The sequence below is a fragment of the Bubalus bubalis genome, chromosome 2 (assembly GCF_019923935.1).
Source record: "Bubalus bubalis isolate 160015118507 breed Murrah chromosome 2, NDDB_SH_1, whole genome shotgun sequence".
Taxonomy (NCBI): domain Eukaryota; kingdom Metazoa; phylum Chordata; class Mammalia; order Artiodactyla; family Bovidae; genus Bubalus; species Bubalus bubalis.
The window spans coordinates 148,275,446-148,291,993 of NC_059158.1; the positions used below are offsets into that span (position 1 = coordinate 148,275,446).

The following is a 16,548-nucleotide window of genomic DNA, read 5'->3' on the forward strand; positions in this document are numbered from 1 at the left end:
CCAGTTGCTCCTTGGACGGAATGGGCATGAGCTCCAGTGGCTTTCCTGGGGGTGGAGGAGGGGGAGCTGGGCATGAACTTGTTTAGGTGTGTCCTAGAGAGTGAGGCTCAGAGTCCACCTGTGGTAAATGTTTAACCAGAAGCACCTTTTCTGGTCTCTTCAATGTCTTTGAGTAGGTGAATTTCAATGGGGCGTTTGAAAGTTTCCGAGTGGACAGTTGTGCCCATGGTCTTTTTTGTGGCCATGAGGGCCAGCCCTGGGGAAGGTCATGTAGATATTTTCCATCACCTCTCGGCTCCCAGAGGGCTGCTGTCCTCAGAGACAAGTCTCCTCTACTTTCACTCTATGCTCTCAGAGTATGGTCTTCATGGTCTTTGGGAATGACCAGTGGCCTTGCCTACCATCTGGCACTTGCTCCTCTAATTTGGAGAGTGCAGTGGTGATGAAAGCTTGGGGAAAAGCTGGGATAGATGCTCCGTGTGGGAGCTGGGGTGGGTTTGTCTCAGATGAGAAAAAAATCATGGTCTGTTTCTGCCAATGAGGCCTAGACCACCACATTTGCAATTTTTTCAAAGTTTCACTATATTTTTCATAAGCATAGGAAGGGCTGATGAGAATATTGAGGTTGAAGAAATCAGGAAAAAATGAAGTCTATAAGATTAATATTAAGAGCTATTTTATATATCTATATAGCTGAATCATTTTGCTGTATACCTGAATCTGACATTGTAAACCAACTACAGTTAAAAAAAAAAAAAAAAAGTAAAAATCTTAAGAACTATTTCAAGGTCCCAATAGCTCACTTTCAATAAAGTTTAAATCTTGACTTTGAATTAACATCCAGCGCTCATCTTGGGCTTTTACCACCCCCGCAAAAACAGCATTTGAATGGAGTTGTTATGAGAGGAGAAAGTACTTTCTGCATTGTTTATTGGGACAGAGATGACTTTATACATCAGGAACTGGTGCACTTAAATTATATGACAGATGACTGTAAAAACTAGGGGTCTTATCCACAACACAGTTTCTTTTTTTTATTATTACAGTTATTGATATTTTAAAAAATGATGTAAACAAAACTATGGATAACTTATGCCCAAACAAAAGGCAATCAAATCCAGAAGACAGAAACAATACATATATAAGTTACAGTAGATATTACAAATAGCTCAACACAGAGTGACAGAGTAATAGCCCAAGCCCCAAGTTTTAGACAGTTCTGTACAGCATGAACAGAAATAAGGGAAAATGACATCTATCTGACCCAGGAGCGTTAAGAACAAGTTGTGCAAAGACTTCCGCACCCCACGTTCAATACTCTTCATTTGCAACCTACACATTTCCTCTCTTTTTACTGTTCTCTAAAGATAGATTTTTTTCCCCCCTTGAATGTTCTAGGATAGGCTATTCACAATAGGATCCTGAGAGGTGACCAAATCAGAACCTAAGCCTCTGGTGGTGAAAGCCTAATGTAATAGCTTGCTGGACTGCCCACGCCACGTAGAAATGCCTTCACCACAATCCATCCAAGAGGCCTCTCATTTCCCACTTGGAAGACAGGTGGCAAAATAAAAGAAACCCTTTATACAGTAAAGGAAAAGAAAATCCTTATGTTTGTGTAATTTTTTTCACCTGAAAAAGGCTAAGTTCACTGACTTTACAGATTGGAATCTGAATAACCAGTTTAATTTCTCTACCCATTGGCCTTGACATCATGACATTCCCCTGAGTTTGGTTCATGAAAAGCAAGCAAGCAAACAAAAGGAGTAATTTGAGAAACAGCATAAAACAGAGTCAAAACATTATATGGTTGTATTTTTGTGTTTCCTGGGTGTCAATGGCGCCAAGGAGTGTTTCCACTAGTCTGCTCTGACAATGTGCTTCCAACAGGAACCCTTGTACTCATGAGGTTAAGGCACCAGGTTAAATGAAGGTGAAAGGTCTGACATGTGCATGGAACATGTGGGCTCCGAGTGTGCCTGTGTCGAGAGCAGCCAGCAGGGAAGAAGCAAGGTGATCCATATTGAGGCAAAGGACCCTGCAGGCTTCAAGTGGGTCTGCTAGTCTAGACTAGAAGCACGAGGCAGTACTGTAAGGCACTCCTACGGGGAAAAAGACATGAATACGATGGTCAGTGTGAGGGGCCACGAGCCGCAGAGGTCCACCAGCCAGTTTACCAGGCCTGAATCTGGGCTCAGGACTGCGGCAAGGAAGGTCAAGGGAAGGGAAGAGAGGCTGGTCTGCAGCTCAGCGGCCTAGGAGGGTATCTTATTGTGCTAAGAGTTGCCATAAGCGCCTGAATCTTCTACCTGGGTAACAACTGGCTTCACTGCAGACCTTCCTAACAAGATGGCGTCTCTCTCTACAGGGAAAATCCAAACAAAACAGCAGCTGTCTCTTCACTCAGGGTTAACAGTGCCTTCCATCACCTTGGAGGCCACTGCAGGAGGAAAGGGCTCTATTGCATGATCCCTTGGAGCCCATTTAGAATAAAAGCCCTGACGACTGTGGGTGTGCTTGAGACGGTGTTCCACGCTTTTCTCTTGACTTTTGTCAATGACTTTTGACAATGGATTGGGGTACTGGTACTTCACTGTTGAAACACTGTTCCCCATGATAGAAATCCCATTTGTCTGTTTAAATGAGCTGAGCAGGGCTTGTTCACCTGTCACTGGGTTCAAGTAGTGAAGTAGGGCAGTGAGTTCTACTAGACACAACACTCGGAACTGTTGTTAATGCCCAGGTGTTGGCAAGGACCAGGGAAGGGAAAACAGAGAGTGGTTCCAACAACTCAGTTCAGGCCAACGAGGGCACGTTCACTTCTTTCAGTTTTGCCCCAACTCTCTACTTTTCTCACATTGTCTTAGAGCAAGAAAAGTAGTGAGACAGGAACCTCAAGCAAATAAGGGGGCGGGGGAACTGCACTTACCTCTCTTTACTGGGAGAAGTAAAAAAAATAAAAAAGAAAATCACCTTGTGTTGACTCCAGGCAGTATTAGAATCAGGAGCTGAAGATTTACTTCACAGTCTAGTTACTTCAGTCAAGAGCAGCCTGTCAGTGGAGGTGAGGAACACTGCCCCCACACAGCAACAGCAGCGTTGGCTTAACCCTAAATTAGGAGCAGAGTGTATCTTGGCTTCCTCAGATCATGCCTCTATTTGCAGAAAATGCTCAGTGCGGCTTCACACAAGTCCTACCCTGATGCAACGATTTACGTGTGGCCCTTTCTGGCTCATGGGTAGAGACAAAGCCACAGGTTTGGAAGTCATGCCTTTTCGAGAAGGCATGGGAAGAAACTATCCAGTGTCGGTGTGCAGTGTGTACAGATGCACAGACAAAAACAGACGCTGGACCCCACGCAAGGGGACTCACTGCAGCTTAGCAAAGGTGGCCTCCGTGCAGCCAGAAGGAAGCCAGGCACAGTCCCTCAGCAGGGGTCTGAAGGACACCACTGGGTTGGCTGGAAACCACAAATCCCAAGTCCTAGCGATATTCCCTTCTTGGTGGAGGCCTAGTCTGGAAGAATCCAAAAGCGATTGCCTTCTCAGCTCATCAAATATTAAAGCTCCTAGAGAGATTACTCTTAAGCACAATGATCATGAAGATGACCATAATACAGTCCCCTGAAAAGGCAATGAGGCAAAGGGGGAAGATGGGAGTTTTATGTGGCTTTCACATACAGAGCTTTCAACCTGAAGAGCCACCCTGGAAAGAACATGACTCCCATCCCAGTTGACTGCTTTTTAAGTACTTTGCGGCCTTCCTGCTGCGGTGCAAACTGAGGTCTATTTTAGGAACCGGCTTTTTTACTGCAGGGTGAGATGCCAGCATTTCACCAGACTCGGACTGTCCCACAATTGAGTTTCTGGCACAGTGAGGAGGGATTTCCTCAAGTGATACACCAGGGAAGGGGCCTTTCAAGAGAAAAGAGGTTCCCTGAAGTTGGCTGCCAGCCCTAGGAGATTAATGGGCCATTTTCTCCTGGGCTTTATGTACAAGATATTTAATATGGGATGAAAAATGGACCATGAGGGAAAGCAGGTATTAGCTTAAGTCTTAAGGAGGTGGTAATCCACAGATTTGCTTTCGTTTCGACAGTTTCTTAGTAGTGGAACAATTACCTACAGTGCACCAAGTAATTTGTTAGGGTCGAAAACAGTAAGGGCGTTCAGGTGTGCGCTAAGGTATCCTGGGTTGAAAACAGCAACTTTGAATTTTCGTGGCAGACCCAACTGCTAAGCCAGCTCTGCCCTGTCCGTTCATGTTTGGGGGTTGGTGGCTGAGTGTGTCATGCAGGCCTGTGGCTGGCACCGGCCAGGCTGTCGGGGCTCCACAAAGAGGAGGGAAATGGGCTGCTGGGGTATGCTTCCAGCTCTGGTAGCTGATGGTGATAGCACATTTATCATTTTTTTTCCCTTTAGAAAATAAGCAACAATGTGGGTAGGAAGTTCTCCTTAGAGGTTCACAGGGATTGCCACTATTCTGCTGGGCCTCGAAGCAACCCTGGTAAAAGCCAAGACCTTGGGAGCACAGACCCAGAGTATCAAGCGGACTCTCGGTGGGTCTGACCCTGGGGCCTGTGAGACAGGACAGGAAATTCTGTACATGCAGCCAACGTGCTAGAAGGGAGGAGATGGCCCTGTACTCTGGGTCTCCAATTGCAGTGTGCTAGGGATGGCCTTGCTGACAGTTGGAGTCACAGATACATTAATTACGGCGAAGGCAGAAGTAAGCTACAGTGACAGGGAGCTGGGGGCGGAGGGAGAAGGCACTTTGCCGTCGGAGCACATCTGTTTTATAATAAGTGGGTCTGTAATTCTCTTGTGAAAGAACACGTTTTGCTATCTTCTCTGAGGCTGGAATATATAAATACTGTATTTCACGAAGGGGAAGAGGAAAGGGGAGATGATCAAATTTGTTTGTCTGTTTGCCAAGCGCTTGTTTGAGATTTTCCACCCTTTTTCTTTTGTGTGTAACAGTTTCTATAGAGTGGGGTGGGGCGGGGAGAGGGAGTCAACTTGTTTTTCTAAAAGTAAAAGGCACCGTAAGGCGTCTCATGAATGGGGCCCCGGCCTTTTAATAATTTTTCATGCCTTGGCTACAGCTACTGTATAATCAGAAGATAAATGCATGAGTGGTGCTGAGCTATTAACGTTGAAATGTGTGGTCTGGGGCCAAAGGAATGGGTGTGGGTTGAGAGGTGAAATGCTCATACCCAACGGTCTGCACAGAAGTGAGTCTGAAATGTCACATCTCCAAATGAACAGAAGCATCATGAGCTGGGATCAGAGGGAGCCAGGTGTGGGAAAAGGAGCAGTGGGGTTAAATGTCGCATGGGCTGTGTGAACACTGGTTCTCTAGGTCCTGCTAGGAGTGTAGCTACTAAACCATGGAGGCTTTGAAGGCATCTGCTTAGAGGAACGGTAAGAATCTTCTCATATAACCTACTGAGAATTGCTTAAATATAAGCTTATTTTTTGGTTCTGGAAAGAGTTAAGGTGGAAGGAATGGGAGCCATGCTTCCTGGTGCCAAGCTATCTGCCATTTTGGTCACCGTGGCCACTGTGCTAAGAGGGTGCTGCAGAGGGAGAATACCCCCCTGCCAAGTGCCTAAGCAACTCATTCTCATTCTCATTCCTTATTAGCTTAGCACTTTGCATCTCACTTCACGGGGGCAAGGATGCATGTGCGTGTATATATATATAGTTAAATAATATTAGATTTAATTCCTTAATTATATTTGTCAGTTTGGTATTTTCTTCATAGTCTAAAGTTGGTACTGTGAAGTTCCAAGGTGCTCTGATTTTTCAAAACAATTAAGAAAGTATGAAAGCAGACGTGGTGACATTGACAAATGAAAGGTCGGAGTGAAAGGGCAATGAAGAACAATAAAAATAAATAAAGTGTAATGAATAGGTGGGAACTCCCCACACAGGATTCTGTGAAAAGAAAACTGCAGATCCTCTCTTGGAATGTGTGGACTCTACACCCGACCTCCTGGTCTACAAACTGATGTATTTAACAATCCTAAGCAATTTCCTCCAGCCAGCACCATTAAAAAAAAAAAAAAATCATCCTGTCACCCATGGAACTCCTGGAAAACTGCTCTTCAGAGCCATATTTCCAGCCTGGCAAATATGGTCACGTCTCTGGGCGGGTGTTGGGATTCGTACCAGCAAACAGATGGACAACATGTAGGTTACTGAGGTCTCTTGTCAGGAAAAAGTGCTTTCTGAGATTAACTTCAGAACAATTTAGCTCCTCTAATAAATTAAGGACACACGCTTTCTGTCAGAGGGAGCCTGCACTCCTGATTTCCAAGCTGTTTAACTCAGCTTAGGGGATCCCAGCCTTTGCGAAGACACGGAGGTGAGAGCCGGGACATGGGCTCCTGGAAGGATCCAGGAGTCACTGCTGTGTTTTGAAGCTTTTCTTATGAAACTTGATGATGGGTGCTTGCCTCATTTACCTCATCCTCTGTGAAGGCTAAAAATAAATAACACAAAAATAACTCAAAGGACTCTTCTGGAGAAAATGCTTTCTCCTATGTCTTGTGTAATAAATGGCTCCTGAGAGCCCACAATGTCTGAACTATAGAGCCTTGTGTGTAAACCATGTTTGGCTTGGGGGCAAAGCAGCTGAAATTCATGGCTAAGTGTAATCCCGCTATTGGTAACCTCTTGAGCCACAAAGCTCCACGGACCTTTAAGACAATGACTTATACTGAACATACGTACAGGACGTATAGGTATGTGTGCGTGTACATTTATAAATATATATATCTAGCTGAGGATGAGACATTAACTTCCCCCAGAGGGGTCTAACTGTCTAGTTTGGAAGCCACTGGGTCTGATGGATGGTTGAGAGGTCACCGCCCGGCCTTGGACTCCTGCTGAGTCAGGTGTTCTGGTAGGACAGCTCAAACATGTTGCAAGCCTCCTCCAGGCTCTCGTCCATGTTCAACCTCCGCCAGAAAGACTTCTGCTTCATCTGCAGCTCTCGGCGGACACATCGCGGGCAGGGGACAGACTTCTCTTTGCATTCAGCGTGGAAAACAGCTCCACAGCTTTCACACCTGCAAGAGCCAACCACGGAGATGATGAGTAAGGTTGAAGTGAGCAGGGCAGGAGGCTGGAAGTCCAGACCTCTGCACAGCTCAGGTCACAGCCATTTATTCCTGACCCCTCAAAGAGACATGACTCATAGAAGTGGGTTCTTTCCTTTTCCAAAAGACTCAAGGTTGAATTTCATTTGAAAAACATGTGGTTTTTTTTTTTTTTTTCTGATTAGAACTACCTGGGGACAGGCTTATGTTTTCTGGGTGAAGGAGAGTCAGCAGTCAGTTAGCAATTTTGTGATCATGGTTACAATTGACAGAGCTCTAGAAGCTCCATGTGTTAGCTCGACTGAGAAAGAAGTGGGGATAGTGACTCTAGGGTGAAGTGACAAAATAAGAGTGGAGTGCCCTGCCAACTGAAAACACTCCCAACACCAGTGACAGCCCCTGTGTCACAGCTGTGAAAATGTGGCTCCTCACTTCCGCTAACAAGAGCCAAGCGGTTGGTTCCCTGTCACCCCCTACCTTTATCTGACACTTTGGAAAGGGTCAAAATGGCATATTTTCAATTTCTGAATGATAGACTGTGGTCTGTTGCTCTTTTGAGTTTTGTTTTTTTAAATTAGAAACTCCCTCAAACCTTTCTATATCTAGCTTCATAACACGTGGGAACAGTAAAGCATGAGAGAGTGGGGGAGAGATCTTGTTTTTTAAGAAAAACAAAAAACACACAAATGCTGTAATTTATAGAGAGGAGACATTCCAGGTGGATGATGTTGTTTGGCTTGGTGGAAGCCTGTAGGAGTCTAAATGGCTTGTTTTTACTGCAAAGCCTTTAATAATGAGTAACTGACAAGCTTCCCTAGTGGCTTAGATGGTAAAGATGCCTGCAATGCAGGAGACCTGGGTTCAATCCCTGGGTCAGGACGATCCTTGGAGGAGGGCATGGCTACCCACTCCAGTATTCTTGCCTGGAGAATTCCATGGACAGAGGAGCCTGGCGGGCTACAGTCCATGAGGTTGCAAAGAGTCAGACGTGACTGAGTAACAGTTTTCTCACTTTCAACTGACAAGCACAACTATAGCTGCTCCATTGGGTGGCTTGCCAGTGAGGATTAAGTTCTCATCCTTCCTCACGTGAGTGACAACCTAGGACCTCATCCCAGGAGCCCAGGGAACCGGGCCTGTGTGATTTTGCTCCACCGGCAGTGTCCATGCAGGTTCAATGACGGCTGTGAAGGAGCCAGTCCTCAGGGCTCGGCCTTATGCCTCCTACTTTTCTTTGAGTTTCAGACCTGGCTGTGAGATGGTCTTTGGAGCATCACTCCCTGGCCTGCTATTGGCTCAGGATTCAGAAAGTTTGGTCAAAGGAGGATCTTCCCACCCACCCTGGTACCCAGGAGAGAAGGCAGGGACTTAGAGGGAGAGGCACTAGCGTGGGGGGAGGGGCTGTATCTACCAGCTCAAATCTGTATCTGTATCTATCTTAAATCCGATAAATCTGTATCTATCTGTATCTACAGATTAAAAGACAGAAGCTTCACTGTACCCAGTGGTCTCTACCTCCAGCTCAGCTATCTGGTCTAAATACTGCATAGCAGTGGTTAAGTAGAGCAGGTAGGGTGAGACGGCCTAATGCCAATCTATCTTCAAATCACATTCTGCCTATAGGACTGCCATGGATGGAACTGTGTGCCCCCCAAATGCCTATGCTGATGCCTCAACCTCCAATGTATCTGTATTTGGAGATGGGGTCCTAGGAAGTAATTTAGCTTCACTGGAATCATAAAGATGCGTCCTGATCTGATATGATTTGTGTCTTCATAAGAAGAGAACTAAAGAGGAACTAAAAGAGCCTCTTGAGGGTGAACGGTGAGAGTGAAAGAGCCAGCTTAAGACTAAATATTAAAAAAACTAAGATCATGGCATCCGGCCCCATTACTTCATGGCAAATAGCGGGGGAAATGGTGGAAGTAGTGACAGATTTCCTTCTTTGGGCTCTAAAATCACTGTGGATGGTGACCTTAGCCATGAACTGCTTCTTGGCAGGAAAGTGATGACAAACCTAGACAGGGTGCTGAAAAGCAGAGACATCACTGCCAACAAAGGTCATAGAGTCAAGGTTATGGTCTTCCCAGTGGTCACATACAGCTGTGAGAGCTAGACTGTAAAGAAGGCAGAAGGCCAAAGAATTGATGCCTTTGAACTGTTGTGCTGCAGAAGACTCCTGAAAATCCCTTGGATAGCAAGGAGATCAAACCAGTCAATGGAAATCAACCCTAAATACTCACTGGAAGGACTGATGCTGAAGCTGAAGCTCCAGTATTTTGGTCATCTGATGCAAACAGATGACTCACTGGAAAAGTCCCTGATGCTGGGAAAGATTGAGGGCAGAGGAGAAGAGGCTGTCAGAGGATGAGATGGCTAGATGGCATCACCGATGTGATAAACATGAACTTGGGCAACTCCGGGAGATGGTGAGGGACAGGGAGGACTGGCATGCTGCAGGCCATGGGGTCACAAAGAGTCAGACATGACTGGGTGACTGAACAACAACAAGAAGGACAACAGAGAGCCCCTTCTCTTCCCGTCTGTACTCAGAGGAGAGGCTATGTAAGGACTGAGGCAGGAAGGCAGCCGTCTGCAAACCAGGAAGAGAGCTCTGGCCAGAAACCAAGCCCTGCTGAACCCTGACCTGGGACTTCCAGCTGCCAGCACTGTAAGAAATAAATCCAGTCTGTGGTATTCTCTATAACAGCCAAAGCTGACTAAGACAGTGACCTTGAGGAAGTTACTTCACTTCCCTGAGCTTCAATTTCCTTATCTGCTAAGTTGGATTTCCATTAACATGTACCTCGTCTGGTGCTGTGTGGCTCAAATGAGATCACAGATACAGCGTTTGCACAGTTCCTGGCACCTGGTTAACACTTAATAACACAGCTGAGATGGCTTCTTCCAGTGTCAGCAGCTACTTGCTGCCTTCCTGCAAGTCTTCATTTCAGCCTGATTTCACCTATGCCACCGTGGTGACCTGAGGGCACTCTGATCAACCCCGTCATTTCAGAGAGAGGAAACCTGAGGTTCTAAGAGGGGTAGTAGTTGTCTCATGAGGACACAGCGAGTGAAAGCCAGAGCAGAGACTAGAACCCAGGACTCCCGGTAGCCCAGCCAAGGCTTGTACCCGAGGGCTGCTTATCTAAGTGAGAGTAGTGCGTGATCACAGAAGGACATGTGGGGCTTCAAGTTAGAATCCTTATGTCCAAATCTCTAATCTCTCTTTGAGTGACCTTGGGCATGGAATTTATATTCTTGGTACTCACAATGACTTCCTTCCTAGTCAGTGGGGTTCTCAGACGAAAACGGGTGGATGTATGTGGAAGGGCCAGTCACATGGCAAGTGGTTCGAGGAGCAAGCGAGGGGGCACACCAGCTCCCATGGTGACACTGGCACCTGCCTTCTTGCCTGGAGCTGCCGGGCTGCCAGGGTGAGGGCATCATTATCATCTCTCTGGCCTCAACCCCTCCCTCCTTCCCAGGAAGAGTGCAGGTGGGGAATGAAGGGCAAATGCAGGTGTCCTTGGGCCTCTCTTGTCTGGCTGGCTCCTCCCTGGTGGCCTTGTCCTCAGTGGGTCACACCTCTGTAACCTCCTACTACTGAAGGGAGATGAATGATAACTTTAATACATTTCCTCCTTCCTGCCTCCTCGATCCTGCTGAGTTAGTGACTTACACACCTAGGGATGTTACCCTAGGGAATGACTGATAAGGAGACAACCGCTGGTTTCCTTCAGTACCACTCCCTGTCTCTGCTGATACCCCTCTCCCACGCCACTGTGAGTGGAGAGGTTTGAGTCTTATCAGATATTTCTGGTGCAACAAACACCCATGGGGTGATGGAGGGACACCTGCTCTTTCTAGCCAAAGGTCACTAACTGGAAAATAAAAATAGTGTAAGATAAAAAAATGAATGATTTCAAAATAGAACCAAGTCCTATTTATTTTTAACAATCTGTAACCCAGCAGGCATCTTTTGACCGGTTTAAGTGGATAGACTTATCAATGACGTTCCCAAATTCAGAGATTGTACTGTTAAATTCCCACCCCCCCCTCCAATCCTCCCTTTACAGAAAAGGAACAAGGGCAGGAGAAGGAAGGAGGAAGAGATACTCTCACGTAAGAGTTATGAGCTCTGTAGTAAAAATGTAGTATGCAGTGTTTATTTACATTAAATGTAATGTTTATTTACATTAAAAATGCAATATAGAGGTATTAATTATAGGTATTCTTTTCTTTGAGAATAGGACTTTACTAAAAAGAACCTTTCATGCTAAAAAGATTCACTGACCCCTTAGTTTTTACTGAATTTCTTAACTGTATTAAAAATACAAAATACAATTAAACATAACTTTTAAGGAACATGTCTTTTATATAAGGCAAAGCTACCAATGTATTTGCCTGGGCAGAAAATTGCTACAGATAATGAAAGAGCAACGTCCCTTTGGCATTCCTCAGTGATATATCAAATGAAAGCCAGCATCTTCATTTCTGAGTCATCCAGTCCAGCAGTCAGCAGCGTTTTGGATTCTGCTGTGGCCCCTGGAGAACAAAGATCGTGTAGCCTCCCTTTCCAGTGTCGTGTCATAGAGGATGTGACTGCATAGACATATACTTGCTATAACCAGGGCCATGCAATAGATTTTCCTATTTTTTTCTTGAAAGCATTCACTGCTTCACTTAATCCAGGGATCTCAACCTTGGCACTAGTGATGTTTGGGACTTATAGTTCTTTGTTGTGTTATTCTGAGCACTGTGGGCTTCCCAGGTGGCGCTAGTGGTAAAGAATCTGTCTGCCAGTTTAGGAGATGCAAGAGACATGGATTCGAGCCCTGGGTTGAAAGATCCCCTGGAGGAGCAAATGGCAAGCCACTCCAGTATTTTTGCCTGGGAAATACCACGGACAGAGGAGCTTGGTGGGCTACAGTCCACAGGGTCGCAAAGAGCTGGACACGACTGAGCACAGACACCACCACCACCTTCTGAGCACTATAGTATGTTCAGTATTATCTCTGGACTCTGCCCACCTGATGCTAGTGGCAAACCCTGCTCTTCCCGTCAATGCCTCCAGGCACTGCCAAATGTCCCTGGGGTAGGATGGAGGGCAGGCAGGGGTAGGAAACCTTCTGGGTTGAGAACCGTTGACTCAACCTATCTGGATAAGGTATCATAGAGAGGGTACCCAGGGAGTACATAAACAGCACCCTCTCCAGGTGGAATGTGCAAGTATTTCATGCGGGCTTACAGTGGCAACCCACTCCAGTACTCTTGCCTGGAGAATCCCATGGAGCCTGGTAGGCTACAGTCCATGGGGACACGACTGAGTGACTTTACTTTCACTTCACAATCAAATTAACCAATAAGGTCCAGTGTAGTGTGTTTATTCACATCATTTTCACAAATATATATTTTAATATATCACTTGATTAAAATAGCTGAAACTCACTTAGCATTAACCATCCTATGGTTTCTAAAATTGGTTTAGGCCATCATTTAAGAAGTCCACACCCATGGCACAATTCTGTGTATTGACTGTGCTGTGCTGTGCTCCGTCACTCACAGTCGTGTCCAACTCTTTGCAACCCCCTGGACTGTGGCCCGCCAGGCTCCTCTGTCCATGGTGATTCTCTAGGCAAGAATACTGGAGTGGGTAGCCTATCCTTTTTCCAGGGGAACTTCCCAACCCAGGAATTGAACTGGGGTCTCCTGTGTTGCAGGCAGATTCTTTACCAGCTGAGCTACCAGGGAAGTCCATGCATTGACTAGCAACCCTCAACTTTCTATCAGCTCACTTTGATTTTTCCATTCTCCCCAAAGGCCATCTTGGTGACTGACCCTGCACCACATTTATCCCCTCTTTGGCCAAGAACTTCCAAGGTATTTCTCTGTGGTGTTCCTTCCTTCTTTGAGCCCTATCTAAGCCATCTAGAGAACCAAAACTAAATACTTTTCTATTTGCCCTATAAAATAAATCTCTTTTACCTAATTGTAAAGCAGTTCAGTTTCAGTGACTTCTGAAATGGAAAGGAGACCAGTAAAATATCAGTGAGGCCACTTACTGCAGAAGGGAGAGCACAGTGAGAGAGAGTAATCCTGAAATCCTGTCCCTAGCATTACTGGGATCTTGGAGAACTTACTTCATCTCAGAACCTCACTTTCCCCAGAAGGCTATGAGAAAGCTGGATTAGATGGTATTTAAGGTTCCTTACAACCCACTCCAGTGTTCTTGCCTGGAGAATCCCATGGACGGAGAAGCCTGGTAGGCTGCAGTCCATGGGGTCGCACAGTCAGACACGACTGAAGCGACTTAGCAGCAGCAAGGTTCCTTACAACCTGCAGATTTTGTGCAGGGGAAAAAGAGCTACTCTGGGTTTTATCTTCTTCTTTCCAAACTTCCATGGCCCCAAGTCTGTGGATGAATGAGTGGGAATGTAGCCCTGCTGGTCCCTTCTCAGAAAAATCTCAAACTGACAAGCTGGGAATGAATGAGCCTTAACATGAGATGAGCCTTAAAGTGAAGAGTGAGATTTTAAATGTTATTTGCATTCATTAGTCAAGTGATGAAATAGCTGATATGTACTAGTACATACAACTCTGATCATCAGGAATTTGGCCAAGAGAGTTGACCTTCAAATAAAATTTCAACTAAACATTAAGGACTTCTCTCTAAGTTTTCTCCCAATCTTCATCAGCATCCCTTTTCCCCAAGAAAAATCCCCAGAATTGTTCAATGTTGCGGGGTTTTTATTTTGTGGGGGTGAGGACTGGCTAGAGGCAGTAGTCATTCACCAGCCTGCATGGAAGTACTTACTTTTGTGTTTTAAACATTGGGACAGCCACACTGGAGAGGACCAGGTGCCGATCAGTACAGTGTATGCCAGAGGATGTGTGAGGAGAAAGGAGGAACTCAAGGTTCGAGTCTGCGGAAGCCCTAGGGGTCAATACCATTAATGATTGGTGCGCCCCTCGCAAACTGGTTCCCTTCCTTGGAATGGGGCAGAGGAATATCTCCACCAGCTAGAGGAAACAGAAATCTCATTCTATGTCTTAATAAAGGCATCATCAAACAAGACTCTATTGTTCAGTCGCTAAGTCGTGTCTGACTCTTTCCAAGCCCACGGACTGCAGAGGCTCCTTTGTCCTCCACTATCTCCTGGTCACTCAAAGTCATGTCCATTGAGTCGGTGATCCTATCTAACCATCTCATCCTTAGCCGCCCCCTTCTCCTTTTGCCTTCAATCTTTCCCAGAATCAGGGTCTTTTCCAATGAGTCAGCTCTCCACATCAAGGGGCTAAAGTTTGGAGCTTCAGCTTCAGCATCAGTCCTGATGAATATTCAGGGTTGATTTCTTATAAACAGCCCTAAAACTTGGCTTACTGGCCTACAGCAAATGAAAGAGAGGTCCAGAACCTAGAAATTGAATAGTCAATTGCCAAGAGATTGGACAGACAGGATGTTCTTATTACAAGCTATCAAATTCAAGAAAACTCACCTGTGACAAAACTAACAGAACTAAATATGTGCAGGGGAAAAGGCTTGCTTCTCGAATACTATGGCAAAGAAGCAAGAATTTCTGGCTGCTGAGAGTTTCCTGTTCTGGAATGCTGATGATGTGAAACCAATTAGAGACAGGCTGATGATGGCTTTGTCTGTGCCCTTCCAGCTTCTAGCTGCACACAGGGAGGTCACAGGAAGCCGCTAGAGGCCTCTGCCCCAGGTTGAGGTCACCGAGATGCTTCTACTCTGTGCATGTTGGGTTCCTCCCTGGCTGCATTTTTATTTTTGGCTCAGGCAATGACCTCAGATATTTCACTAGGATTGAAATTCAGGCTTAGCTTGGTTGGATCTCTGACAAGGGAAAGACAGGCCCACAGAGCAGGGTGAGCTCTGGCTGATTTCCACTCAGTGGAGCCCATGACGAAAAGGGTGGGGCACAGAGTAAGTGCACATTATCAGGCATGTGTGTGCGGTTTGGGGTATGGCTGCTATGTAAGACGCCTCACAGCGTCACTAGTTATTATCGGTTTTTCTCAGAAACCAAGATGATTATTCAAATCTCTTGGCTAAGGGAGGTAGTTATTGGGGCCTGGTTATTTTCATGTTTGGGGTTGGTGTTTCCTTCTGTTCTTGAGTCAGTAAATGGATGTCAGCAAACAATTTATAATTTGCTTAAATAGGAAACCAGCCAGTATCATATACAGCATGTCTGTCTCTGTGTGTGTATGTGTGCTATGCCTGTACTTATATATCTATATATATGCTGTTTAGAAGAATACACAGAATATGTTACTAAACATTCAAAGGTAAAATGAATTAAATATGATTTAACTAGATAATACAATCTAATAGATTCATTCTTTTGAATGAATGAATGAATAAGCAAGCCTTGTGCTGGGATAACCAGAAATCCATTCCCCAGGTACCCCTCAGTTCTGGCCTCCCACTCCCCCCCCCCCCCGCCTCCCCCCCACCCAGAAGCCGGTGGGAGTGGGGAGGGAGACAACAAAGGGTCTGGCTCTTTGGAGAGTGAGGGCAGGGATGAACTGCATCTGGGTCCATCACATTTAGGGTTGATAACTGTGATTTTTTTTTTTTTTTTGGCTGGGGGGTAGGGAGGTGGGTAGTGAAAAGGTATCCCCTATAGTTTGATTGGAGTTCTATGAGACTAGAAAAGATCAAAGATCCAGTGCCTTTGGCTAAATGTCAGGCAGATTTAGGCAGTTATGTGCTAATTTGTAAAGCTATCCCAGTAGTTCTGAATTGTAAAATGCACAAATTAGATATTTAAATCAGACACCTATATGGCCCTTTGCCCCTATTTTTACATAAATTATCCTTAAAATAGCTCTCCTAGTTGTATTCCCTTTTTAAATAAGCCAGTCAGTAAATAGATAAACATGAAATGAAATAATAAAATAACTGGTGGATTCTCTGGTTCCAGAACTAGTAAATGGTGGGTCAACTTTGGCTGTGATTTCTGTCTTCTGACTTAATTCTAGCCCTCTCTCCACAGTTACTAGACACATGGCCCTTAAGTTACTTAGTATATCCCCAAATACCTGCTAAGACTCAAATCTGGGAAGAACAATTGGTATGCCCTGAAATGATCTTTTTATTTACCTTTTAATCCCTGAAGTTAATTAAGGAAGGTTTTTTTCCCCTGATTACAGCCCACAAAGCATTTGGCTTTCACAGGTCTTGCACTTTTAGTTTGTAAACCCAAGCTCAGCTAATACCTTTGACAAGAGCTTTACTGAAAATCTTGGCTTTGAAAATAGAATGTAAACAAGTGTTAATTAATTCATTTGCTAATTTTGCTACCCTACTGGGGACAGTAACTCACCATTATCTTTAGTGCTAATGCTTAATAAATGCTTCTTGCTAATTTGCAGGTGGTGACAGGACTTCTCGGTAATACTCCATGTATGTAAAATC

At 45.2% G+C, this 16,548-nt stretch overlaps 1 protein-coding gene and 1 long non-coding RNA gene across 7 annotated transcripts in view; one reads left to right on the top strand and one right to left on the bottom strand.

Annotated features, from left to right (window-relative positions):
• Window positions 1–894: 894 nt before the first annotated feature.
• The window catches only part of PLEKHM3 (pleckstrin homology domain containing M3), a 226,219-nt gene continuing 210,565 nt past the window's right edge, over window positions 895–16,548 (bottom strand). For 3 of the 5 annotated variants that reach the window (XM_025278111.3, XM_025278113.3, XM_025278114.3), the window contains exon 8: window positions 895–7,076. In XM_025278111.3, coding sequence (XP_025133896.3) covers window positions 6,899–7,076 — 178 coding nt within the window. In that variant the 3' untranslated portion in view covers window positions 895–6,898. The remainder of the gene's footprint in view (window positions 7,077–16,548) is intronic. The other 2 variants (XR_003107232.3, XM_044937700.2) reach the window with 2 other exon arrangements.
• Window positions 6,992–16,548, top strand: part of LOC112582918 — a 28,013-nt gene continuing 18,456 nt past the window's right edge. Inside the window, exon 1 of one of the 2 annotated variants that reach the window (XR_006548931.2) lies at window positions 6,992–7,104. This is a non-coding gene — a long non-coding RNA (uncharacterized LOC112582918). Of the gene's footprint in view, window positions 7,105–14,936; window positions 15,052–16,548 lie in introns of those variants that run through there. The other variant, XR_006548932.2, reaches the window with a different exon arrangement.